General features: G+C 40.9%; 1 protein-coding gene across 2 annotated transcripts; it reads right to left on the bottom strand.

Moving 5' to 3' along the window:
* Nucleotides 1-5,573: 5,573 nt before the first annotated feature.
* dctn2 (dynactin 2 (p50)) lies at nt 5,574-25,364 on the bottom strand. Of its 2 annotated transcripts, XM_026166770.1 has the most exons (15): nt 25,054-25,364; nt 24,667-24,735; nt 22,264-22,269; nt 20,450-20,546; nt 19,632-19,693; nt 19,343-19,441; nt 12,392-12,552; nt 11,660-11,813; nt 11,364-11,429; nt 11,076-11,114; nt 10,803-10,880; nt 9,668-9,739; nt 8,763-8,865; nt 7,623-7,714; nt 5,574-6,056 (listed from the first exon to the last, which is right to left on the bottom strand). In XM_026166770.1, the coding sequence occupies exons 1-15, from the start codon at nt 25,087-25,089 to the stop codon at nt 5,970-5,972; spliced, it is 1,221 nt and encodes a 406-aa protein (XP_026022555.1). In that variant the 5' UTR covers nt 25,090-25,364; the 3' UTR covers nt 5,574-5,969. The 2 variants fall into 2 exon arrangements, with proteins under 2 accessions (XP_026022555.1, XP_026022556.1); XM_026166771.1 differs by lacking the exon at nt 22,264-22,269.
* Nucleotides 25,365-25,965: the final 601 nt, after the last annotated feature.

Below are 25,965 nucleotides of genomic sequence, written 5' to 3'. Positions count from 1 at the left end.
TCTAGCTGGGGATAACACCAGCAGAATCAGAACATGTTTTATTAAACAGTGTTGGCTCTAACAAAAATCTAAAAATATACATATATGCATGGATCTAATGTCGAAGAATTGTTTGTTTCCGGAACACAAAAGCTGAATCGATTTCCCCCCCTCTACTAATTGTTTTATCGTGAATTTTTTTTAAAAATCTGTTTTCTATCCAATCCATTTAGCGCTTACTTGCTCCCGTGACGTGTTCATTTATTGTGTTGCCATCCGCGTGCGTTTACCTGACTTTTGATTCCATGTGTTTGTGTAAAGTTTGTCCGTGGCACCGGCAGTCGCCGCACACCTGCCTTGTTTTGGTTTGGGGTTTTTTGTTTTGTTTTGTTTTTTTACCCCCGTGGGGGGTCCGAGGGGGACAAAAACCCACCTGCCCCCACCCAGACTAACGTCGAAATAACGCGTTTTTTGGAGGCCATGTGTTAGGTGTTTGTCAGGTAATATTTGCAGCATAGCACACACTTGCACTCTTGCTCGTATTCTCAGCCATTTCATACCGCGCGCTCTGCTGCTGCTGCTCCGCGCGAGATATGAAAACACATGCCCGGCCGGTGGAGCGTCTGTGGCGCGAGCCCGCGGAGCTGGGTGTGATCCAGCCGCAGACTAATGCTCCCGTGTTTTAATCTGGTAATGATGAAATTTATCAGTTCTTTGCTAAAAGAAATTCTGGTTTTGTAGGTATGTTACTTATATATACTTGTATAACAAAAACATCTCTCTCTCTCTCTCTCTCTCTCTCTCTCTCTCTCTCTATATATATATATATATATATATATATATATATATATATATATATATATATATATATATATATATATACACACACACACAAAATATATTTGTCGCATATATATAGTAAAACATCGGGTGCTTGTTGACATATTTGTGTAACTTGCACTTACAGAACAACATAAGTTCCTGGGGTGTCACTCTTCACATGTAAACATCCTCTTACAGTATACTGTAAACTTAATAATATGAATATCGTAGCGTTTCACCTCTACCTGGACCTATATAACATATTTTTTAGATATTAATAACACATGAAAGTTGTTTACATAATTTATAAAAGTCTAGTTAAACTCCCACAGACTAAAATACAGATAATAAACCACCTGCATAAATATTTGTTGTGGGTTAAAGTTCAACGAGGTCATCGCCTCAGACGCACGGGGAGCCATGCTTCACTGTCCTGCGGTAGTCACAATGTTGGATCGTCGACATTAAAGAAGGTAAACAACAATAACAACAGCAACAATAAAAAAAAAAATACAATAAAAAGTGGCGGAATCAAATCTGGTTTCATCATGTTTATGCTCTCGATGCGGTTTCTTTAACCTGCTCCTGACACTTTCTGCCCCAACCTTAGACTCTCAGTCAGCACACGCAAACTGTTTTCCATGCACGGTGCAACGTGCACGCCTCAACATGCACAGCCCCATAGCAACAGCGCCAAGTAGCGAATAGAAAGCTCAAATACTGTCTCTAGGACCCGGGTTAAAGCGCTGCAGGAAGCACCGTGAACACGTCACGACTTGAGTGGCTGTTGCTGAGTAGTTGAGCATACTTTCGCTACACCCCTCCCTCTCCACCCATGCCGTCTGTTTATTTTGTCAGTCCCGTCGTCTGTGTTGTAGTCATTATAAAACACTGTTTACAACCCCAAATCTAGGTTGCATATTTTTTAGACTGTTATTACGCTCTAATGACGATGACCCCTGCTTTCTAATCGATTGTCACCTTTTTAAAAAATATATATAATTTCAAAAAGTAAAAAATAAAACAAAGATAAAGACTGGTATAGACAATGCATTTGTTTTTCTGTTCCTTTTCATGCTCTGAGGTAACAGAGTGTAAACAAGTCCTGCAGAGTCTAAATTGTCTGCTTGTGTGGATCAGCTTTTGGAGATGTTGGCTGAATATGTTTTTGCCTTCTTTTTTTAAAAACTATTTCTGTGAAACCAACATAATAACAACACAATTGTGTTTCACAGTTCACACAAAATAAAGCAAGAAACAGCCCGGTAAAGTAATATTATGTTTATATTTATTTATTAGAAATATGACAAGTGAAAGAACCCAGCCTTTACGGGGTTATCGATGCAGAAAATATGGTTCTTTGTTGTGCTGCCACACAGATTTAAAAGAAGCCTTTGTGCTTGAAATGTAATAAACAATCAGCAAGGACAGCAAAATAAGGTAAATGAAATTAAAGGGACAGTGGTTGTTATCTCTTGAAAATAAACTCTTGACTTTTGTTTTACAGGCAGAAAGAGCCTGGGGAATTTTCCAGCCACTATACCACGCTCCCCTCTTTCTGTCCTATGCCCTTGGTCAAGACTCCACACCCAGTTCCTCCCGACAAACACACACACACGCACACACACACACACACACACACACACACCAGCTGTCGGAATCCCTCTGAACTGAGACCAACTGATACAGCTGTTAACAAGTGCTGGTGATACAGTAAATCCCTTTTTTGTATCCTGCCTTGCTCTTTCTCATGGTGTGTTTTAACTGTTTTCTTGGTCACCCTGACAACAAACAGAGAGACCTTCTTGTAAAGTGTAAAATGCATTAACCAAATCCTAAATTAGTACACAATAATCAGTGGTTCTTAGACAAACATACACTGGTTATACTTTTTAAGGCAAATTTTGCCAACAGATATATTTTTTTTAGCTTTGTCATTAAGCTTCGAGGCCTCTTTAGTTACTACATTCATCTCTCTTGTCAATGCTCATCTCAGCTGAGACCAATAATGCAATTCTCTATTGTGTGCTGATGCCCATTAATCAACTAATTTGCAGTTTTCCCCTCAGGAACTTTCCCCATCTATCATTTCATTTATAAATACAGGACAGCCAGCATTCACGCGAAGCAGCAAACTATCTCAGAGCTCTTAAAGTTTGAAATGATTTCAGCACTCAATCACAGCTCGTCCAGATTCATCAGCTATGCATCACATCTGCCTGGTGAGATTTGTGTGTTCGGAGCTTTGGGATGACTTCGCAGACAATCTTGTTAGCGTGTTTAGCCCTGCTTACCTCTGAGCCTCACCCATCTGTACCCCGTCTTCAAGCCTCATTGTGCCGCACGACTGTAAAACCCGTAAAAGCTCTTCTCCACTCACCTCTTCTCTCCTTCAAACCCATTCAGGTTTTTGGACTTCTTTTATTAATTGTTCTATTTGTTATTTCTGAGGTGGAAGTAACAGGGTGGTAAATTAAATTAAATTAAAATTTCACGATTATATCGAAAATCTTTACAGCACGGCAGAGCTGTTGTTATCTACATGCATTATTCTGGATTTCTTCATTCATATGTCAAAGATAAAAGAGAAATTGAAAAAAAGGGATAAAAACAATAACAACAACAAAAAGCTAAAGCGAAAGACTGTAGCGCATTAAACTTTAAACGCCTGTCTGAACAGGTGGGTATTCTGGCAGCGAAACACACACTCCAGGCTCTTACACCATCCTTTTCTTCCTCTCATTCTAGTTTTTCCCATATCAGCACCAGAAACAGAGATTTTAGAGCAATTGGTGCTCCCTTCTGCCTCCTCTGTGTTCAGCTGCTCTGTGCTGCCAGAGGACTTTAATATTTACTTTGTCCAGTAGAGTAAAAGCTTCTGGTGCTGACATTCAGTATTTAAGCAGCTACATTTATACTGCAGAGACAATATTTATTGTTTGTGCTTTTTGGATTTAAACCTTTCTCTTAAAATGTATTTAATCATTCCTTAAATTTCCACATTAAAAGATAATACAGCTGTTCAATAAATACTTTGTGCTCTTGCTAAATAGTCAGTTTGTGATTGTGTTAAAGTGTCTCTTAACAGATGGGGCTGAGCTGACCCAATCTAGCGCACCCGAAATAGAAGGACAAATGTGGTATAACATGATATACAGTACTCTGTACGTCTCTGTGCTCATCTGTGGCATTCCCTTCTAAGTTGGATCTGTGGAACTAATTCCCTGAAACTTACACTTGATACGTCTTGTCCGAGCAGGCAGCTCTCCCACATGTAAGGGAAACTGGTAAGCTGGAGTCCACAGTCAGCACATAACTCTTTGGAATAAAAGGACAGATGTAATATAGGCTGAGAGACACAGACATAATAATCAGCTAAAGTAAAGAAATGATCCACAGGCTTGGTAACAGAGGCTTTATCAAACGTCGTATCTAATTCAGGGTCAGGTTTAAGTACACGAGTCCAAAAATGGAGCGCATGTCAAAGGCATGAAACCTAACTTCTGGCTGCGTGTTTCTTTTGGGGCAATGTTCGTAGCTCAGTAAACTATTAATCCACTTGCGAGAGGCTCGCTGTTACCTAACTCGCAGGGGCTGATGTATCTGAATGACTCACCACAAGCACCTGATCCTCGCCCTGCTGTATGCTATCTGTCGGCCTTTGTCACTAATCCCATCACTTGACTTCAGACAGGAGCCAGCTTTTTGAATAAATGCTTTTTACACACGCACAACTACTAGATGGATTTGAGACTGACCTTAAATTCATTTAGTGGCTCCTGTTTTTACTTGTCAAAAGGCAAGAAATAATCCTTTTACATTTAGGTTTCTACTCGACTGGGTGCTTTCTGTTCCTGCTTTAACTTTGCTGTTTGCCTTTATTCTAGTGCAACAGTTTCTACAATACTTAACCTTTTAATTTTTTTTTAAAATAACTGTCCTGTGAAGTTTTGTAATACTGCCCTGTTATGACAAGCAGAATGCTATGAGAGACAGGGAGGGACATGAAGTAAAGGTCAAATAACATAACGATTTGTAATGAAACACGGTTTTGTGTTAAATAACTCTTAAGTTTTTTTCCTTTTTTCCCCCACCAGCTTAACCCCAACTAGTTAAAAATATCAAGTTACGATTTACGAAATTAGAAAGTAAACGTGAGCAAGTAGAATGTATTTCTATAAATCCCATTTACACAGCTTTCGGTGCTGTACAAAGCATGTACATTTATACATACATACTTATATGAATATGAAAATTAGAAGCAGCAAGCAGAGACATGCTGACGACAACAACAAACAGAGAAAAGCAGGAGACAAACAGAGTTACAGGCCACAGAATGAGGGTGGATTTAGAGTCTAGACCTAAAAATCAGAGTTGGGGTATGTGTAATAAAATATGGGAAGCTTAATTAGAAACAAATATGTCAAAGTGGGTGACTAATCTGCTTTTATGGGTTTATTTGGCCTCGTCCTAGGATTCTGTTTGGGCTTGATGCTATGCTGCCACCCAGTGGTCATACATATTGAGCACAACCACAAATGAAGACTTTATTTTGACAGGTCAGTTTAGAATTCAATTAGCCATCTGTGAGTCTCCTACAGCTTCTTATTAAAAGCATAACACCAACAGCTAATTACTGATGACCAGGATCTTTTTGTTTAAAGGGTGGAAAACATTTGATCATCAGTATTTCACAAAACTTAGTTTTTCAGACAGGAAGCTAGGTCAATAATTACATGTTTAAAAAATAAAAGGAATGAAAGGAGGCGGGCCTTACAGCACTTTGTTTTATTGATCAGTTTCCATGACCACAGATGAACAATACAGTGAACTTGTAGGCAATGACAAAGCAGATTAAAAGTTTGTCTGTGGTGTCTGCTGTCTCAGTCATAATAATATAGTTACAAGCGACTGAGCGTGAAGAAACAATAAGGTACACAGGCATATTTACAAGCTGTCCTTCGGTGACACGGCCCTGATGCTCGCACATACGTGCTTCAGCTACAACAACTTAGGACAATAGATCTTTATTTCTACACCGCTTTACACCGTTTTTCTTTTCATCCATTTCATTTTACCAAAAATCGCATGAAGGTCCAAAAGGAATGGTAGAATTTTCTAATCTAATAATTATAAAAACAACCCGGTCTCTAAAACTCTGCCACCGTTTATTTTGAAAGCTTCTTCATCCTCTGGTCTAGTGCAGCAAAGTTCTCCTCTATAGCCACAAGATTTTCCTTCATCGTTTGCTGAACCTGGTAAAAAAAGAAGAAGAATTAGAGAGAATGCTAACTCCAGAAGTGCGTGCGAGAGACTGATGGGACGGGGAGAGAGGATGTAAGGAAAAAGCTAAATAATCGGTAAGAGAAAAGAAAGGAAGGTGCTTAAATATGGAAACCTTTGCCATAATTCAAACAAAATACCAATCAGGTGCAGCCCTGTTAAACATTCATATACCTGAGTCATGTAGGAAAAGTGCTACTGATGATAAGGTTGGGCGATATGTAAAAATTTTCCAATAGACGATACATGATATATTCACGCAGGTGACTTTTTGATGGGCGGAGCAATGTAATATTTTACATTCTTTTCTTGTTTGGTTCAGAATTAATATAGCTACTTTTTGGATTAGTCATTTATTTATATGTGTTCGCTGGAAGAGACATTTTGATTTTTAACTTACTTTTTGTTTAATTTTGGATTTGTTGCTTGGTTTAGTGTGTAAGACAAACACTGGAACGGCCTGTAAACACGGTTAGAGTGGAAAAAAAAGAAGACAGTTTCTCTTTGTTTCCCTCCCCACCGTTTTGGTTTTTTTTTTTTTTTTTTTTTAATCTAAATAAAATGTTTTTGTTTTTTCTGAACATGGGCTACCATCTTTCTTTCTGTTATGAGTTTGAGTAAATGAATCGCTGCATTTGTTTGCAGCTGGAAGAGGGAGCTGTTAAAACACTGCTATTATTTCTTCTATTGACTGCTTCTCTTAACTTCAACCAACATTATTAGCAAACTCACTCATGGGCAAATAAATACATAACATTGCTCTTGTAAAAATGATCGGTGAAAGACTCAGCCTATCGTCGATTGGTCGATATATTCGTCCGATCGCCCAACCTTCACTGATGACAATTATTATTAGACAATATTGTTTCAGAAGGCTACACAAAAACCAAAAACAAACATTTCAGTGTTGATAAGAAACTGAAATGTCAGACTTAACTAGCCTCTGTGACACCAAAACATTGTAAAGAAAAACAAAATACATTTTACTGGATTGAGGCACTGGTTGGTCCCTCCTGCCAGAAGCCTTGAACTGTGAAAGCACAGACTGATTATTGCCTGAGAGGCTTTACAGAGCTTCTGTCCTCGTAATGGGAAGCTGTAGTTTGTTAGATTGTTACTTCTAGCTGTGAAAAGCTGCCTCGGCTGTGCACTCTGAAGGGTATTAGAGGACACTTTTTCCACTCATTCACTACACATACAAAGAGGTTACGGCCAAGTGTTTGAACATGTCAAGTTTTTCTTTCACACCAAATCTAACATTTTCATCTGCTATTGTGAAAAAGTGGTTCACAAAGTTTCTACCAATTACTGCAGAAACGTTCGTTTCTATAAAACGACAGCAACTGTATAACTGCTGGCGTCTTTTTATATCGAACTGTGACACATTTCTGCTGGCCAGTGCCAAGTTTACCATGGCTGCAGTGGCTCATTCAAGCTGACCGTTTAAGTGGATAAAACTGCTGAGTTCTACTCTCCCTGCAGCGCTTAGAAATTATTTATGTTGCTACAATTGTTCAACAGGTCTATGAACTTCTCACCTGTGTTAGCAGGGTATTATTGTCCTTCAGGGAGTTGTTGATCATCTGCTGAGTGGTATCCAGGTGTGTCAGCAGCTGGCCAAACTGCATGGCTGCGAGATAGAGGGTTGAAGTGAAAAGGGAGAATTAGATAAAGGACAGGAAGTAAGTAATCCTTAAATTCAAAACATCTGCTAAAAAATGAAATGTCTTTGTTGTCAGCTGAAGGAGAAGGGCAAAGGAATTGATGCAAACCTAATCTAACAGTGATGAACGGCAGCTTGAAAGATTAAACTAAGTATTTTCTTTTTCAAGTTTTCCTTTATTGGTAAAGAAAGATCAGAAGAAAAAAGGTGCAGCTAAGCTCTGTCGAGCAAAGAAGCTGCAATGTGTGACAGATCGGTGCAGAGAGAGGCTGGATGATAAATGACCTCCTTCAGCTCTCAGAACTGAATTATCAATATAATCTATTAATGCCAAGGTTCCGCTTTCATGTGCTAAATAATAAAAAGATGATAATGTGATATATATAATATCATGCATCTCTGTTACCCCAAGGGGGTGTTTAGCAGTATTGCAAGATTTAGTTTAATTCCGTTACCATTTTGAGTCTCCCCTCTCAGTGATTTTTTGCCCTTTGTTATAATAGAACGGCACGGTTTAGGCTAATTCCATTATCTATTTGAATCCCGTTTTCCCTTAGTTTCATCTTATGTCTCGCTCTCAGACGTTTCCACAGTGGATGCAAATGTTACTCTCCAACACATATGCTGCCTGGAACGTGATCTGGGTTCACACCCTGTTATGTTCTGTGGCAACACCCAACATATTTTCAGCCTTTAACGCCACATCCCATCCCCGCTAACCTACATACATTCTCTCCTTGAACTCTCATGGGTGTCATTTCAAGGTTCGTCTCCCCTTACATAAAGGAAGAGCACATAAATTATCCATGTTTCCATTGTGATCCTTACCGGGGGGAAATTTGCCCCAAGAGCAACATTATTACAATACTGGCCAATTACTGGCACACACTAACCAAGTACATTCATCTAATGTTAGAGTTTTAATAAGCTCCTACACCCCTGAAACACCTCAGCACCTTCTGCATTTCATGGTTTTGTGTGAATGGACGGAGCAGTTTCAGTTCCTGCGTGTTACCTTGCTCATGGAGCTCCTTCACAGCAACGAGCCTCTGCACCACCTGAGGTATGGAAGTGGACATGGCATCCCACTTCTGCACCACATCATACAACTTTGACACCTGGCAGATAAAAAAAAAAACCAAAACACATTTAATGATTTTTATAGAAGCTGTCAGATGGTCAAATACAATATTTTTCTAAAACACCAATATACCTAACACAAACCAACCATTTATACCGTTATTCATAGAAATTATATAATTAGCATAGCCTGCCCTCTGCTGGTCAACTACATATACAACACGTGAATGCATGAAATCAGAATCAGAATGGGTTTATTGCCAGATGTTGAGGTTTACAACATTAGGAAATTGCTGCGGTGCTTCAGTGCAGACAATAAGAATTAAAGTGCTATGTAGAAAGAAAGATATGTGCATGAGATATACATGAGATATATACATGAGAATAAGAATTATGAGTGCTATGAGTGCTACGTAGAAAGATATATACTGTTAGTTAAAGATAAATCTGTTAGTCAGATCCTGAATCGATTCATTATTTAGAAAGAACAAACTAAAAACAAACTATTCAATTACACTTTGGTTTGGCTCTTATGAATGTTTGGCAATGAATGTGGGCAGTTTGAAATATCAGCATTAAGCTGAAATTGTATAAACAATATTCTTCCCACTTGTTACCAGACTTTTGTAAATATACACTTATTGGAACGAGAACCTTAACACTGATGAAAACATTTCAGCTCTAATGATTGCAAATGTCTGTCCAGAAGAAACATTTACTGAAACAGCCTCAAAGTAGACAAATCACATGCGGTCAGTTTGAGCCTGGAAGTTGTAAAGAAACAGATCTGCAATTATTACAGCCTTTATTCGATACTGAAGGTGGTCAGGGGTCACTAACCTTGTTTTGTGTTTCAGCGTCTTCAATCGCTGCCTTGTGTTTAGCAATCTCATTCATCTTCCCGAGGACACTCTGCAGGAGAGAAAAAACACATTATACGTATACGGTAATCTATTCTAATTTTGCAAGAGGTACCACTCAGGGGCAACTAGTGTTTCACTGCAAACTATGTCACAAGTAACCCAACATCATGGTCACTGTGGCATATTTTAAAACTAAAGATATTTATCAGCTGAGCAACAAAGTAGCCAAACATTAAGGCACAAACTATAAAAGCACCGACTCAAAGCTGGACCGACCTAAGCTTTGTGTAATACGCTCTATTCTGAACGTTCTCCTTAGGTTTCAGGTATATGTTGTTCTTAAAAAGCAAGCAGTGACCTAAAGACATCCTCAGAGTGACTTTTTGGGCCACAAAGGAACTGCAGCTGGGCCGCATTTTGAAATTACTTACAAGTATGTACAGTTACATATTTATATTAATTTAATTACATAAAAACTGAATGAAAACTGGTGCTAGGCGGTGGTTAGTTTGTGATATTACTCTTTATTCTGGGCAAAAACTGAATGCTCTTGTATTGAAGTTTGTGTCCCAGTGGCAGGTGGGCTACACTGGCCTTAACAATATGCATATGACCGGATTAGCATTAGGAATTTAAAGCCAACCATTTGTTGCTATTTTTTTTAAATACAATTTTCAAAGAAATACATAATTTTCTGCTATATTTTGATTAGACTGAAGATTTAAGACAAATTTAAATTCCGGTTGGATTTTATAGTTTTTAAGTGGGCTGCAGCGCTCTTGATTTTATGAATAACTGCTATAGAGAAATGGGATGAGTTCTTGCAGAAAAGCAAAATGTTTTTTAGTTTTTGTTAGATACAAAAGCTACAGTCCAGATGCCCCTCCAACTGACACATCCAGGCCTGCTTCTGTACTAAACGCAATGGATGAAACTCAAAAGAGAGCAAAATATATACAAAAACCAAAACCCACTACCCTTTCAAACCAAAATGCATCTAGGAAAAAAAACTGATGTACGAATGTAATCAAGATGCAACTGTCTTGTCACTTCATATGGAAAGGCTGCCTCCTCCTAACACTGTGCTGTAATGCTGTACGGGGAGTAATCACCTGCAGTCTTGCCTCCACTTGATCCAGAGTAGCAGAGTCCAGAGCACTGACCCTTGCCTGCAGGAGCTCTATGGTGTCCTGATACAAAGGAGGACAAGTTTATATATAAGATCAAGCACAAAACTTTAGGTTTTTGTTCCTCCTACTGGCACAGCAGCAATAAACAAACTTGAAGGAACTGATGTCACCTTTGAAGTATGACCCAGTTCTCTGGCTGCACATCAGATACCCAGAGTTTTGAATAGAGAGACAAACTACACAGTGTGTTCTTACCATCAAACTGGTTCCTTGAGCACCAGCACTCAGAGGTCCCTATAAAGTAAATGTGAAGAGGGAAAAATGCATTTTAACAAGAAACAACAAAGCCACCGCTTGAATTTACATAAATCAAGTGGAATATTTTATTTTACTTGAAAACAGAAGCAAGAAAATTCTGTTGTGAGTGTGACATAGAGACAGGCACACAGAATTAGTGCGAATGAGAGCAAAGACCCATGAAGACAATGTGTGTGTGTGTGTGTGTTTGAGAGAGAGAGAGAGACAGCGGGACTGTGTGTGTACCTGCTTGTCTGATCCTGAGCCAACAGCCATCTCCAGCTCAGCTAGACGCTTCTCCACTTCCGCCATCTACAGAGACGGAACAGGGCAACACATGGCTGGCAGTGACAACAAGCATCCCACAAGAGACACACAAACACCCACATGTATGCCTTCCTCCTTTTGTCCTGCTTATTGCCATCTAGTATTCTGACATTCCACTCAGAAGAACAGAAACAAAGCAGGCCGAGGAGACCATACAGCCTCATTTTATGTGTGCATTCATCACAGACATTTATCCACCTCTCTTTCCTCTTTACCTTGGCAGACTCATTAAATTTCTCCTGCTCTGGTCTGCTGTGTAACTCGTAGAGTACCACTCCATCTGGGCCCTTAGTTAATGCTGTCGGCTTGCAGTCTCCTGCAGAGCTGCCACGGCTGCCCTTAGCGGCTTCCAGCTGGGTGAGCAGACGCCTATGAGAAGGGAAGAAAGACACAAAGGGATAATATGTTCACCATTGTTACCAACCCCATGTGCTGCCATGAGTGTGGTCCTCCCTCCCTCTCAATCCTTTAAGTCAGTGTTATTAACTGCAAGTGAAGGTTTGTGAAGGTGTTTTCCTCACTTTCTCTCATTTGTGTTTTCCCCTTTTAAGCCCACGGCTTCCTTTGCTTATGCTCAGTTGGGCGCTGGCATTTTTCAAAGATTTCTGTGTTCTTTTAGTTAATTTCCCTCCCTCAATCATCTGTCACTTAGTTGTGTTGTGCTCCTGGTAGCTATGCCCTTTGAGATCAGCAACATTTATGTGTACAATTAATCTTATTTCCTTACTACTCCATCTCATTATATCTGGTTAAAGCTTGGAAAATCCAATTCCCATATCAATCACTCTTATTCTCTCCATTTCTCCAGAGCACCCTCTTTCTTCCCAAGCATTTCAGTTTCTCAGATCAGTGCTGGCACGATCTAACAGACTGTGGTGTTAAGTTTCAGGTTCCAGGTGCTTGCCCTCGTTTGTGCTTCATTGTCTTGTTAACTCCAGCCAACTCACCTGGCCAGTGCGCCATCTGGGTCAGCCAGGTTGATGTGTGCCTGTGGTCCAAGCAGTGAGTCGAGATGGGCTGAAACCAGCTGCTGTTTGAGCTGGGCTGCCTGCTGGGCCAGCACCACTGGAGTGAGGCGCTCCTCTGCATTACTTTCCTTTGTGGCAGCCTGGACGCAGAGAAACACATACATCTTTGATGCCAGGTAATACAATCTGTGTGTAGTGCAGTATCAAACACTAATATTTTTGCATTATTATTTGATCATATAATATTTTTGGATTAGCTTTTGTAAATAAAGGCATATGGATCTACTTCTAGACCATATTGCTCGCTAACCAATCAAAAATACAGAATTGCAAATAAAACTTAATGTGAACAATACAGAAACATTTACTGCAATGAGCATGAACAGTTGTCAAATTCAAATTCAAATTTTATTTGCCACGTACACAGTCATACACAGTACGATATGTAGTGAAATGCTTGGACAACTGCTCGTGACCTAAAGAGAACAAAAAAGGAAAAGGCTATGAATAAGATAGGAAATAAATATGAAAAATTAAAAAGGGTAAATTTAACTAAGAAGGAATAAAATATAAATTAAGGTTAAAAATGAAATAACTGTACAACACAAATTAGAATGAAGGGTAATTTAACTGGGAAGGAATAAGATAAAATATATAAATTAAAGTTGAAAATAAAATAACTGTACAACAAAATACACAATATAGAACTATATAAGAATGTATGAAGAAATCTAAATATAAATAAATATATACACAATAACAGCAGCTGTACAAGTATTAACCGGAAATGAAGAATATAGTGACCAGTGTTGTGCAAAAAAACAATGTGTGCAAAAACAATGTCCAGAAAGTCCAGTGTGTGTGTAAGAACCATATGTGTGGGTCAGTACTGTGTGGTGGTGTGATTGAGAGACCGTATCGCCTGCGGGAAGAAGCTCCTCCTCAGTCTCTCTGTGTTGGTCTTCAGGGAGCGGAATCGCTTTCCTGACCTCAGCAGAGAGAACAGTCTGTTGTTGGGATGGCTGAGGTCCTTCACGATCTTCCTGGCCTTGGTCCAGCACCGCCTGCTGTAGATTGAGTGCAGGTCAGGGAGCTCGGAGCGGATGGTGCGCTCAGCTGACCGCACAACCCTCTGTAGAGCTCGTCTGTCCTGCATGGTGCTGTTCCCGAACCAGGTTAAGATGTTTCCCGCCAGGATGCTCTCTATGGTGCACGAGTAAAAGTTCCTGAGCACCTTGGAGGGCAGTTGGAAGTCTCTCAAGCGGCTGAGGTGGTAGAGACGCTGTCGGGCCTTTTTCACCACGGTGTTGATGTGACAGGACCATGACAGGTCCTGCGTGATGTGAACTCCGAGGTATTTGAAGCTGTCCACTCTCTCCACTGGGCACTCGTTGATGACGGGGGTCTGGTAGTTCCTCTCCTGCTTAGTGCTGAAGTCCACTATCAGCTCCTTTGTCTTACTGACGTTTAGAAGGAGGTTGTTCCTCTGGTCTCCAACAATGCTAGTGTTAGCGGCGCTAACGGCTGTAGACAGGAAGATACTGCCAGCACCGGAAACGTGCTCGTCATCTCCGAGCATGAAGTAAGGAGAGCCTTCAAAAGAGTGAACACCAGAGAGCAGCAGGACCAGACAGCATCCCAGGTCGTATCCTAAGAGACTGCGCATACCAGCTAGCTCCTGTGTTCACTGAGATATTCAACATCTCTTTATCTCAGTCGGTGATCCCCACATGCTTCAAAGAGTCCATCATTGTTCCTGTCCCGAAGAAACCCCACCCTGCTTCTCTCAATGACTATCGCCCTGTAGCCCTCACCTCAGTAGTGATGAAGTGCTTTGAACGCCTGGTCAGAGACTTCATCATTTCTTCACTACCAGACACACTGGACCCACTACAGTTCGCTTACCGTCCAAATCGTTCCACAGACGATGCCATCTCTCATCTCCTCCACACATCACTCACTCACTTGGACACTAGAAGGGGGAATTATGTTAAAATGCTCTTCATAGACTACAGCTCTGCATTTAACACCATAATTCCCTCCACACTCACCACCAAGCTGGAGCATCTGGGACTCAGCTCATCTATGTGTCAGTGGATCTCCAACTTCCTAACTGGCAGACCACAGGCAGTAAGGATGGGCGGACATGTCTCAGCCTCCACCACTCTCAGCACTGGAGCCCCCCAGGGGTGTGTTCTGAGCCCCCTGCTGTACTCTTTGTACACATATGACTGTGTGGCCACTACCAGCTCCACCACCATCATCAAGTTTGCTGACGACACCGTCGTGGTGGGCCTGATCTCTGATAACAACAAGACGGCCTACCTGAAGGAGATTAGGAATCTGGAGAACTGGTGCCAGAGGAACAACCTCCTTCTAAACGTCAGTAAGACAAAGGAGCTAATAGTGGACTTCAGCACTAAGCAGGAGAGGAACTACCAGACCCCCGTCATCAACGAGTGCCCAGTGGAGAGAGTGGACAGCTTCAAATACCTCGGAGTTCACATCACGCAGGACCTGTCATGGTCCTGTCACATCAACACCGTGGTGAAAAAGGCCCGACAGTAGGGCTGGGCGATATATCGAGTTTTTTAAAAATATCGATATATTTTCATACGAGATATAAGATGTGACAATATCGTTTATATCGATATAGTCTATGTTACGTTATAATTATACTTGTGGAGCCGCAGGTTTGCCTCTCTTTCGTCCACTTTTGTCTCTACGCAACGTTACTCGGCCTCGCCTCTCCTGCACTGAACACAACTCCCCCATAGCTTCACCTGCAGGCAATGACAAGATGAAAGCGGAAAATCTCCGTTAGCGAGTTACCGTGCGTGGGGCTGGATGGCGTCAACGTGTTAGCGAGCTAACCGCGCTAACGACATGCAGCCCAGAGGGGCTGCACGGCCTAAAATCCTTTCCTTTTCTCAAAAATCGACAGTGCGCCTTATGTATGAATTCTGGTTGTGCTTACTGACCGCGAACCGATTTTATGTGGTACACAGCGCTCAGCAATCTGTCAAAAAATGTTTTAATATGACTTTGCTAAGCTACGGAGCTGCACCGCTGGATGGATTGTCGGAGAATTACGGCTACAGAGGAGGAGCCTCGCGGAGTGATACGTACTGTGTGTGTATAAGGACCACAAATGGCACCTGTTCAGAGACGTGGTGCAGCTGTGAAATCTGTCTCTTTGTTATTATGCTCAGCGTCTATTAGTTTACATTTTGACTGCACAATTGTGAGCTTTTTGTTATGCACAAAAACAACATTGTTTTCTTTTATTTATGGACCATGATTATTTAATATATGCTGATAATTTATTTTTGAGTAATATCTACGCTGTATGTAAATAAAAGTGCCCGTGTGACATCTGGGACACAGTGTGACTAAGAACTCTCTTTTTGTTCTTAACTTATGGCTTTAAAAAAAAAAAAAAAAAAAAAAATCGAGATATATATCTTATATCGCCATCCAGCTAAAAAATATCGAGATATGAATTTTGGGTCATATCGCCCAGCCCTACCCGACAGCGTCTCTACCACCTCAGCCGCTTGAGAGACTTCCAACTGCCCTCCAAGGTGCTCAGGAACTTTTACTCGTGCACCATAGAGAGCATCCTGGCGGGAAACATCTTAACCTGGTTCGGGAACAGCACCATGCAGGACAGACGAGCTCTACAGAGGGTTGTGCGGTCAGCTGAGCGCACCATCCGCTCCGAGCTCCCTGACCTGCACTCAATCTACAGCAGGCGGTGCTGGACCAAGGCCAGGAAGATCGTGAAGGACCTCAGCCATCCCAACAACAGACTGTTCTCTCTGTTGAGGTCAGGAAAGCGATTCCGCTCCCTGAAGACCAACACAGAGAGACTGAGGAGGAGCTTCTTCCCGCAGGCGATACGGTCTCTCAATCACACCACCACACAGTACTGACCCACACATATGGTTCTTACACACACACTGGACTTTCTGGACATTGTTTTTGCACACATTGTTTTTTTGCACAACACTGGTCACTATATTCTTCATTTCCGGTTAATACTTGTACAGCTGCTGTTATTGTGTATATATTTATTTATATTTAGATTTCTTCATACATTCTTATATAGTTCTATATTGTGTATTTTGTTGTACAGTTATTTTATTTTCAACTTTAATTTATATATTTATCTTTATCTTATTCTTCCCAGTTAAATTACCCTTCATTCTAATTTGTGTTGTACAGTTATTTCATTTTTAACCTTAATTTATATTTTATTCCTTCTTAGTTAAATTTACCCTTTTTAATTTTTCATATTTATTTCCTTTCTTATTCATAGCCTTTTCCTTTTTTGTTTTCTTTAGGTCACGAGCAGTTGTCCAAGCATTTCACTACATATCGTACTGTGTATGACTGTGTACGTGACAAATAAAATTTGAATTTGACCTTAGCTGCAGCCTCGAAGCGAGCATAGAAAGTGTTCAGCTCGTCTGCCAGAGTCACGGCCGCGTTCGTCATACCGGTTGTTGGTGCTTTATAGTCCGTTATTGTCCTTAGTCCCCGCCACAGGCTCCTAGAGTCACTCTGTTGGAGTTGTGACTCTAGTTTCCTCCCGTAGCGCTGCTTCGCCTCTTTCACCGCCCTCCGCACGTTATATGACGCGGCTTTGTACGGGTCCATGTCCCCCGTCATGAGTCCCGTGTTGTAGGCAGCGGTGCGGGATCTCAGAGCGTTGCGGATGGTTTTATCCACCCACGGCTTCTGGTTGGGAAACGTTGTGATAGTCTTTGTCTCCACGGTATCATCCGCTAGTTTCCCGATGAATCCCACAACCGCTTCCGTAAACACGTTGACGTCATCGTCGGAGCTGTTTCTGAACATGCCCCAGTCTGCGTCATCGAGTGCGTCATGTAACGCGGCCACCGATTGATCCGTCCAGCGCGCGACCTTCCTCTGAACCGGAACTTCCTGTTTCAGCCTTTGTTTATATTTTGGCATGAGGAAGATGGCGGCGTGATCAGATTTGCCAAACGGAGGGCAGGATTGTGCCTTGTAGCCGTCCTTGACCGTAGTGTAGCAGTGGTCCAGTGTCCTTTCACCCCTGGTGGGGCAGGTGATGTGTTGATAAAAGTTCGGCGCTGCGCGTTTGAGGTTGGCGCTATTAAAGTCCCCCCTCACAATAAGCGCAGCGTCCCGGTGTTGTGTCTGGTGCTGTGTGAGTGCCTCATGCAGCTCGCATAAGGCGGTGACCGTGTCCGCTTGTGGTGGAATATAAACGGCACTTACAATGACCGATGTAAATTCCCGAGGTAGATAAAAAGGACGACACATGATGGACAGTAGTTCCAGATTTGGTGTGCAGGAGCGTGTGAGAGGAACAACGTTCGCACTGTTGCACCAGTTGTTGTTCACCATTAAACACACGCCGCCTCCCCTGTCTGTCTCCATTGTCAAGTTTGCTGACGACACTGTTGTTGTGGGCCTGATCTCTGACAACATCGAGAAGGCCTACCTGGAGGAGATTATGAACCTGGAGACCTGGTGACAGGAAATTAACCCCCTCCTAAATGTCAGCAAGACTAAGGAGCTGATCGTGGACTTCACTACAAAGCAGGCGAGGAATTATAAGCCCCTCATCATCAGTGGCACGCCAGTGGAGAGAGTGGATAGTTTACGGTATCTGGGTGTCCACATCACTCAGGACCTGTCATGGTCCTGCCACATTAACACTCTGGTTAAGAAAGCCCACCAGTGTCTCTTCTTCCTCAGAAGACTTAGAGACTTCCACCTGCTGCTGAGGGTGCTCAAGAACTTTTACTCCTGCACCATCGAGAGCGTCTTGATGGGAAACATCTGCACCTAGTTTGGGAACAGCACCAAGCAGGACAGACAAGATCTGCAAAGAGTGGTGCGCTCAGCCGAACGCATCATTCGATCAGAGCTTCCTGACCTGCTGTCCATCTACACCAAGCGGTGCAAGACCAAAGCTAGGAAGATTATGATGGACTAGGGCTGGGCTATATCATACCGGTAATACCGGTGTAATTTTGGGCAACGATAGGAAAATGACATATTGTGATAGAATATGGGTAAAACGCGCATGCGCAGTGCCTATGTTTACATGTACACATGGCGGCGACGCAGAATGAGTAGAGCGAAAGTGGATCGTTAAATGAAACAGATGAACCAGAACTGGTTTGTAGAAATGCTGCAACTTCACTGGTGTGGAACTGGTTTAGCTTTCGTCCGTCAGATACACAACAAAGCACTATTTTTGGTAGAGCATGCTAGCGGGCCGTCGTTATTACCGTGTTGTTTGGAAAATACGGCACACTTAAAATCAAACCTTTGATTTTTCTGAAAATCGACAGTGCCCCTTATAATCCCGTGTGCCTTATGTATGAATATGTATGGTTGTGTGTGCGACAAATAAAATTTAAATTTGAGGGTGAGCCATTTCTTGCACGATGACAGGAAGGAAACTTTGTTAATCAACATTGTTGGTTGTAATCTAGCAAATTTTCACAGTGTGCTTTAGCTTTAGTGCATTGTTACGCCCCTCTGCAGCCCCTAATCTCCTCAGTGTGTTCAGCTGGTGCTAATTGGCCACACCTAGTCAGGTGTTGATAAAAGCATACCTGAGGCAGGCTTTCAGGAAGCTCACTAGTCTTTGCCTTGGTAGCACCAGCCAGTTTAGCCAACCTGCTATGCCATTTTAAGATGAACCCTCTTCTCACTAACACTCAGGTATTCATCAGATTAGGCTTTGGATTAGATTTGCTGAAATTGTTCCAACTCAATGGTTGATCTTCCCTTCAATAAATGCAATACTAAATGATCTATGAGCAATGTGGAGGAAGGCTACTAACATTAAAATACAGGTAGAAGAATGATCATCCCTCACACGCTCTTTTGGACGTGTGTACACGTCTGTTGCTTGCAGGTTACCTGGATGGTGTCCACCTCCTGCGTGAGTTCCTGGATCTCATTCACTAGGCGCTGATACTTCTGCTGAGGCGTCTCCTTCACTCCACAGCCCTCTCCAAGCTAAGCCACAGAGCAGAGAAACTGAATGAATATTACTCAATATACAAAAGAGCTGAGAGAAATGATCACACCACTAGCATCACATGCTCTCTGACTTTTATCAGAAATGACAAACACAAGAGTGAACAAAATAAAAAGGTCTTTTTGTGAGAACAAAGTAATGTTCTTCTGCTGAACAGAATATACTCACAATCTCAAATTCTCCTGACTCATAGCCAACTCTTCTGCTTTTACTGATTCTGTCTGAAAAGTCTGGAAAAAGAAAGGACAAATGTGTTGAGAGAGAAAGTGACAAACACGACATTAAAAGCTGAAACTGATGTTTCTAAGAATGCAAATCTATTTGTTATAGCACAAACTGAAGGAATAAAATATTTTAATTTGTTTTACATGTATTTATTGATGTTTGTTTTCTTTACACTAAAGAAGAAATTTATCTTATACAACAATTAAATACAAATGACAGCAGATGAAAATTTTAAAGACAGGGCAGCCAAAGAAGCACTGAGAATAAATGACAAAGCAAAGGAATGTGTGTCATTTACTTTTCTTTTTTTATTACTTTTGCCAATTTTAGCAATATGTTAACTTTATAGGCTTTAATTCAATGAACCAATTAATAATCTCTTAACTAACTGAAGCCAAAGCAGCTCTTCTTCATTCTGTACCTTAACGAGGTAGATATGTTAGCAACAGACTAAAGTAACACTTTGTTTTTTGTCTACAAATGTGACACGATAATTCACTAATTTCCAGTCAAGTCTGTACATTTTTAATACCAGCCACAAATATATAATTTCATTTTAATAAAGGATAAATACTTTCTTAAAACACATGGATGTTATAATTTGTAACTCAACTCAGGAGTAAATTGGTGCATTTGACAGACACAGTGGATGTAAAATGTAACAAAGAAACATGTGACCTAATGCAATGATGTGGTATACCACCACATATTTTGTTATTCAACTTAATACGTCGTTATTAAATTAAAAGTGAGAAACTGACCAAGTCCCTTGGTGCTGACATGCTTGTCTTTGAACTTGTCATAAGCAGCATTGGGGTTGACCACAATCCTCTCCACGCTGTCACTGCAAAGCTCCTCCTGCCATTGAAAAACCAGGAAATAAAGTCAGCTGAACATCAACAAACTCACACAGTTATATTAGCCGTACTGAATCAGTGAGCCAAAAGACTCAAAGCCCCAGGTACACTTAAAATACATTGAAAGGTTGGTAAATTTGGACAGGAAACCTTGGTCTGATCACTGCCCAAAAATATGATTACCGTATTTTCCGCACTATAAGGCACACTTAAAATCCTTTAATTTTCTCAAAAATCGACAGTGCGCCTTATAAACCAGTGAGCCTTATGTATGAATTCTGGTTGTGCTTACTGAGCTCGAAACGATTTTATGTGGTACACGGCGCTCAAAAATCGGTCAAAAAATGTTTTAGTACGACAGCTACGAAGCTGCAACACTTAATGGATTGTCTGAGCATTACGGCTACTGTAGTCAGGAGCCTCGAGGAGAAATCTGGGTCCAAAACTGTGTCCGCTTCAGGTACAACAGTCAAACGAACACTGCGGCATCACTGAGAGTTAAAACTGTTGAAATTCTTTAATCTTTAATAAACTGATCAGCGTTGTTGCTTTATCAGGTGTAACAATTAAGTTTAACATCCAGGCATCCATGAAAACAGAATTTATTAAATTTAATGGAGTTAGACGTTAGCAGGAAGTTAGCTTGCTAGTTTCAACCTAAACATATAGCATGTTCTGACTGAGAGATTTCTGAAAAAATTCAAACGTACAGCTCTGCTATCACTTCCAACATAAATGAAGACAGAAAACTAAACAGCAGTGACTTTTGTAGGGTTACTGAAGTTGGACTAGCTGGTAGATAATGATGTGCTACGTGATTGCTAGCGACACAGCTATGGGTGTTGTGCTAATGCTAACTTTTTTCCACTCGATAAAAGCTAACGTGAGGGTTCCCGATGGTTAGGGACAAATGCAGTCGCATGGCAGGATGCTGTAAACGGACCAAACTTCAGTCAGTAGAACAACTGAGATAATCCATCAACCGCAATGAGAGGTTAATCATTAACATACTGCAACAACATGGGAATAGAGCAGCTGCCAGAGAATTCAACATTAATGAATCAATGGTACGGAAGTGGAGTAAGGAAGAAGAATGCGTTGAGTAAAGTTTGACATATCTGACAGTTTTGTTTCGCTTAATGCGCCTTATAATCTGGTGTGCCTTATGGTCCAAAACATACGGTAAGATCATGAATTATGTGTATTATTGTCAACCAAGTCCAGACACCCATAGAAATTAAAACCCATTTTAACCATGAATCATCAGAATCTGCAAGAGTTTCACATCCATTATTTGGTCCAGCTTTTACACAACCAGATAATTTCAAGATCATTCATAGTTTCAGCAAAGACTGGTTGTAGTGTCATCTTTACAAACAAATATGTCATCCGTGTGCTACAGGTTTACTATGATAAAACGATGTGGAGTGAATGGAAAAGGCAGAACCACAGCTGGAAGTAACTAACACTTTCTTTTCTAAATGACAGGTTTTGATTAGTGATTGGAAATACCATGGATCATTTGATCAAAACTTTTTAGTGATCAATTATGATGAACCACATGCAATGGGTCGAATTAAAACAGTGCTGACACAAACACAAAGGTGCTATGAGTGGGCTCACAAACATCAGGATAAAAAGAGACAAAACCTTAGACAAGTTACACATATGACATGATGGAGGAGGAGGAGGAAGAGGAGAGTTAGTCAGGCTCTTACCAGCTCCTTGGGTTTCCAAAGAGTTAGAGAAAATAACGGAAGAGCAGAGGGAGAGAAAAAAAAATAGGGGGGAGAGAGAGAGAGAGACAACACAGATTAATGTGGTTATCACATGCCATGCACACAACAGGAACAGTTGGCCAAGGTCGGGGAAAGATAAGAAAGAAAGCAGTGTTCTGAGAGTAGCTGCCAAACACCCTGGAGACACTTTGCTCAGACAGTTTATGATGGTCTCAGAGTTCTTTCCGTCTTTCCCAATTCACCGTGATAATGTGGTCCTTTAATACCACCAAGTTTCTCTCCCTCATGATACCTTTTATAGTAATGAAGAGCCTGGTGTTTCAAAACATTAATTATGATTCAGAATGGAGGGTGAGGATGTCTAAAACAAGTCAAACCCCCAAATGCATGTATCCTCAGCTCATTAAACTGGAGTAAGTTCTTAGTTAGTCACATGCAGTTTATCCTAAATGAATCTGCTAACCTAAAACAAAGCACATGGTGAACTATATCAAAGTTAGAGCCCCAGTACAGTGTGTGATTTACAATGTTTTAGTTCAACTAAAGTCTGCAAATCAATTCATCAGAAAAAAAAATATAGCATCAAATTGGAGATTACCTAATTCAACAGATTTTTCTTGGAAGCTGGCTATGGCACTACACAATTAGTATGTAGTTTGCCAAAAAGGGAAGAATTTTATAATGACAGCAGCAAAGAAGCAGTCATCTCAATGTTGATCTGTGTTACATGCCGCATACATTCCATTAGTCAGTATTAGTACAGATGCTAATTTGCTGCACCCCTAGGTGAAATTATGTATAAACCAGTGGCCAACACAACCACATTGTTTTTGCCTAAGGTAACCAAAAAGGATGGTGACAGAACAAAAACAAGCTTATGGAGCTATGGCTAAGAAACCACTTTTGTGGAGCACACAATGCTAGAGCCATTTCCAAAGCTTCATTTTTGTCTGGCTACATTACTACAACATGAGAACAACATAGGTGGAACGCGCACTTGACATATTTCTGCTTATTTTATGTAAAGCACAAAAAACTATTCTCAATAGGCATTCACGAGTCTCATTATTGATCATTTAAAAGGTCTACTGCAGACTGTGAGTGACTTTCTTTTATATCCATTTTGCTCAATGAACCTGTAAGAAGTTATCACGCATTGTAAAGAGGCCGTTAAAATGTCCAGTTAGTCAGAACAGTGGAGTTAGCCAAGAAGCAATTATTAGAACATGACAGCAGGTTAAAAAGAGAAATCCCTAGAACAAATAAACACATTTATTCTGCCGAAAGCTTCACGCTCACACAGGCACACAATTGAACCCTCACTGCTTTGTCAAAGCATGAAAGAGTAAATCAGTTCTGCTGAATAACCACCAACACCATTATCCCTTAGAAATTTTTAAAAGAGCAGCAAGAATAGGAGGAAAAGAATCAATTCCTTCCACTTCACAACAATCAAAAAGGGTTGAATTACACTGCACAAAGAGAGTCGCTGATCTATTTCTCATATCATTCCAATCATTAAAGGCAGAAATAGTGACTATGGGAATTTAAAAAAACAAAAACATGCATTAAAAAAAAGCATTAAGCTCACTGAGAGAAAAATTGAGCCAGTCTTACTTGTACAAACTAGGGTCCCAGGAGGGTGGGGGAAGAGTCAAAACAAGGGCAAGGGAATAGGAAGAGCAAACATGAAAACATGGAAGGAAAATGCCAATTAGCATTCTCTCAGCTGGTCTGAAAAAATAGCCCAGACATGGTTAAAACCAAAGTCAGACCAGCTCACCAAGAGCTGTCCTGATAAACAAGCCTGAACTCTTGCAGTCACAAGAGTTCGATCACTATTGATGACAGCAAAAGAGATTTCTAAGACAACGGCAGTGCCTGAATGTTTGGTTTGCTGATATGCTTGAAGTGTCTGAATCCAATTTTAAAATGCTTCTACTGACATTTTTGTTTTTATTATGCACTTGTGCCTTAGTTCTGTCAACATATTAAAATAATTTAAAAAAGAAACATACATAACAGGGACAATGTGTGGAAGTCAGCTGTATGTATTGTATAAAATATGAACAAAGTTCACTACTTCAACTCTATATTTTAAACAAGAGCATCAACAACGGGGTATTTGTACACGTCTTACAAATAGTATTTCACTCGCCCTGCAGAGTTGGTAAGGACAGGAAAGGCACAGGGACAGATTATTTACATGCATAGTACCGCTGACATATCCGCCCTTTGCCATGTAATTTATACAGTAAAAGTGAGAAGCTGTTATTCCGTACTGTCAATCATAAACCTACGTGTAAACACTTGTTAGCTAGTTAGCTGAATGTGCAGAAAATTAAAGAACAGGGAACTTGGGGGGAAAAGGCGCCCACTTACCGACTCAAACTGAGCCTGGTCATCCTCAGGAAGGTCACCGGTTTCATACACGTCCGGCTCGTTAAACGCCTGTGCAAACAATTAGATAAACAAAATAAGGAACAGTTAGACATCCCGGTTATTACAGCTTGCCTGGCCAACGCCCCGGCCCATTCAACAACAACTATCTCCTAACCCTTGCTTCTGGTGTTCCGTAGCACAACTCGGGGAATTAGCTGAAAAATAAAGCAACTACGGGATTACAACTGTAAATGCCAGCTGCGCGGTGAGTGAAAACAAAAAGCAGACAACGAAATAAACGGCAGAGATGTTAGCTAACTTAGCTGTCAAAGCCTGGAGATAGCACTGCCAGTTAGCAGTATCTGTCTGCTAGCGTTAGCCACTTACAATTCCTGGCAAATTTGCGTATTTGGGATCAGCCATGGTCACCGGGAGGGAAAAAAGAAGACCAACGAATCACAACAGAATGTAATGAAACGTGCAAATTATCGCTGGATAGAGTCTGACTATGACAAAAGCTAACGATGGATGAGCCAGCAGTCTCCCAGCTGGCGGAGCTTTCCAAGCCGATGTGGTCACTAGCTTGATGTGACGGCGTGTGCCCTTGATTTGTGTACAGGCACCGGCAGGTGGACTGTCGTGCGACTGCTGCGTCAATTGAAAAGAGTTCGCCGGCTTACCGAAGACAATAAAACAATCATACCCGAAAACGAACACCGCTTTCACGCATGCGCGCCTTTTATCCAATAAGACTCAATAAGGCTTTGGTCTTTTTATTTTATTTTCCTATTAAACGCGATATTAGCTGTCGCATGCATTATCTTAAATTCTTCAATAACATTTTTTTATTAGTTTTAAATAAAACATGTAACTGTGTTGTAACATAATGCCGTCACATGATGGCGCCAAAGAGTTGTTTTTTGGTATTTGTTTTTAAGAACAACTTGATCAATGGGTTCAAAGATCCTCGATCAACACGCCTCGATTAATAGGATGATTCACGATCAGGAAAAGAACAAAGTTGTCGTGTTTTCCCCCTACATGTTATTAAATTATAAACACACATCTTATATTATGTCGTTGCAGCTTCTCCCTAAAAGCTGTAATACTTGCTGTGGTCGATCTGTCAACAACTTATGAATAACCCTGATGTGCAATATTCTTCTGCTCAAATCGACATGTTTGAAAATAATATTTATAATTTACGTCATATACTTATGTACATTTCACAATATGTAACTAACTCATTTACAGTGCATATGCAGTGGATGCTCCTTTACAAGTGCAGTCGGTATAGCC

This window comes from Astatotilapia calliptera, chromosome 5, assembly GCF_900246225.1.
Source record: "Astatotilapia calliptera chromosome 5, fAstCal1.2, whole genome shotgun sequence".
Lineage (NCBI taxonomy): Eukaryota > Metazoa > Chordata > Actinopteri > Cichliformes > Cichlidae > Astatotilapia > Astatotilapia calliptera.
This window is presented reverse-complemented; position numbering and strand designations above follow the sequence as displayed.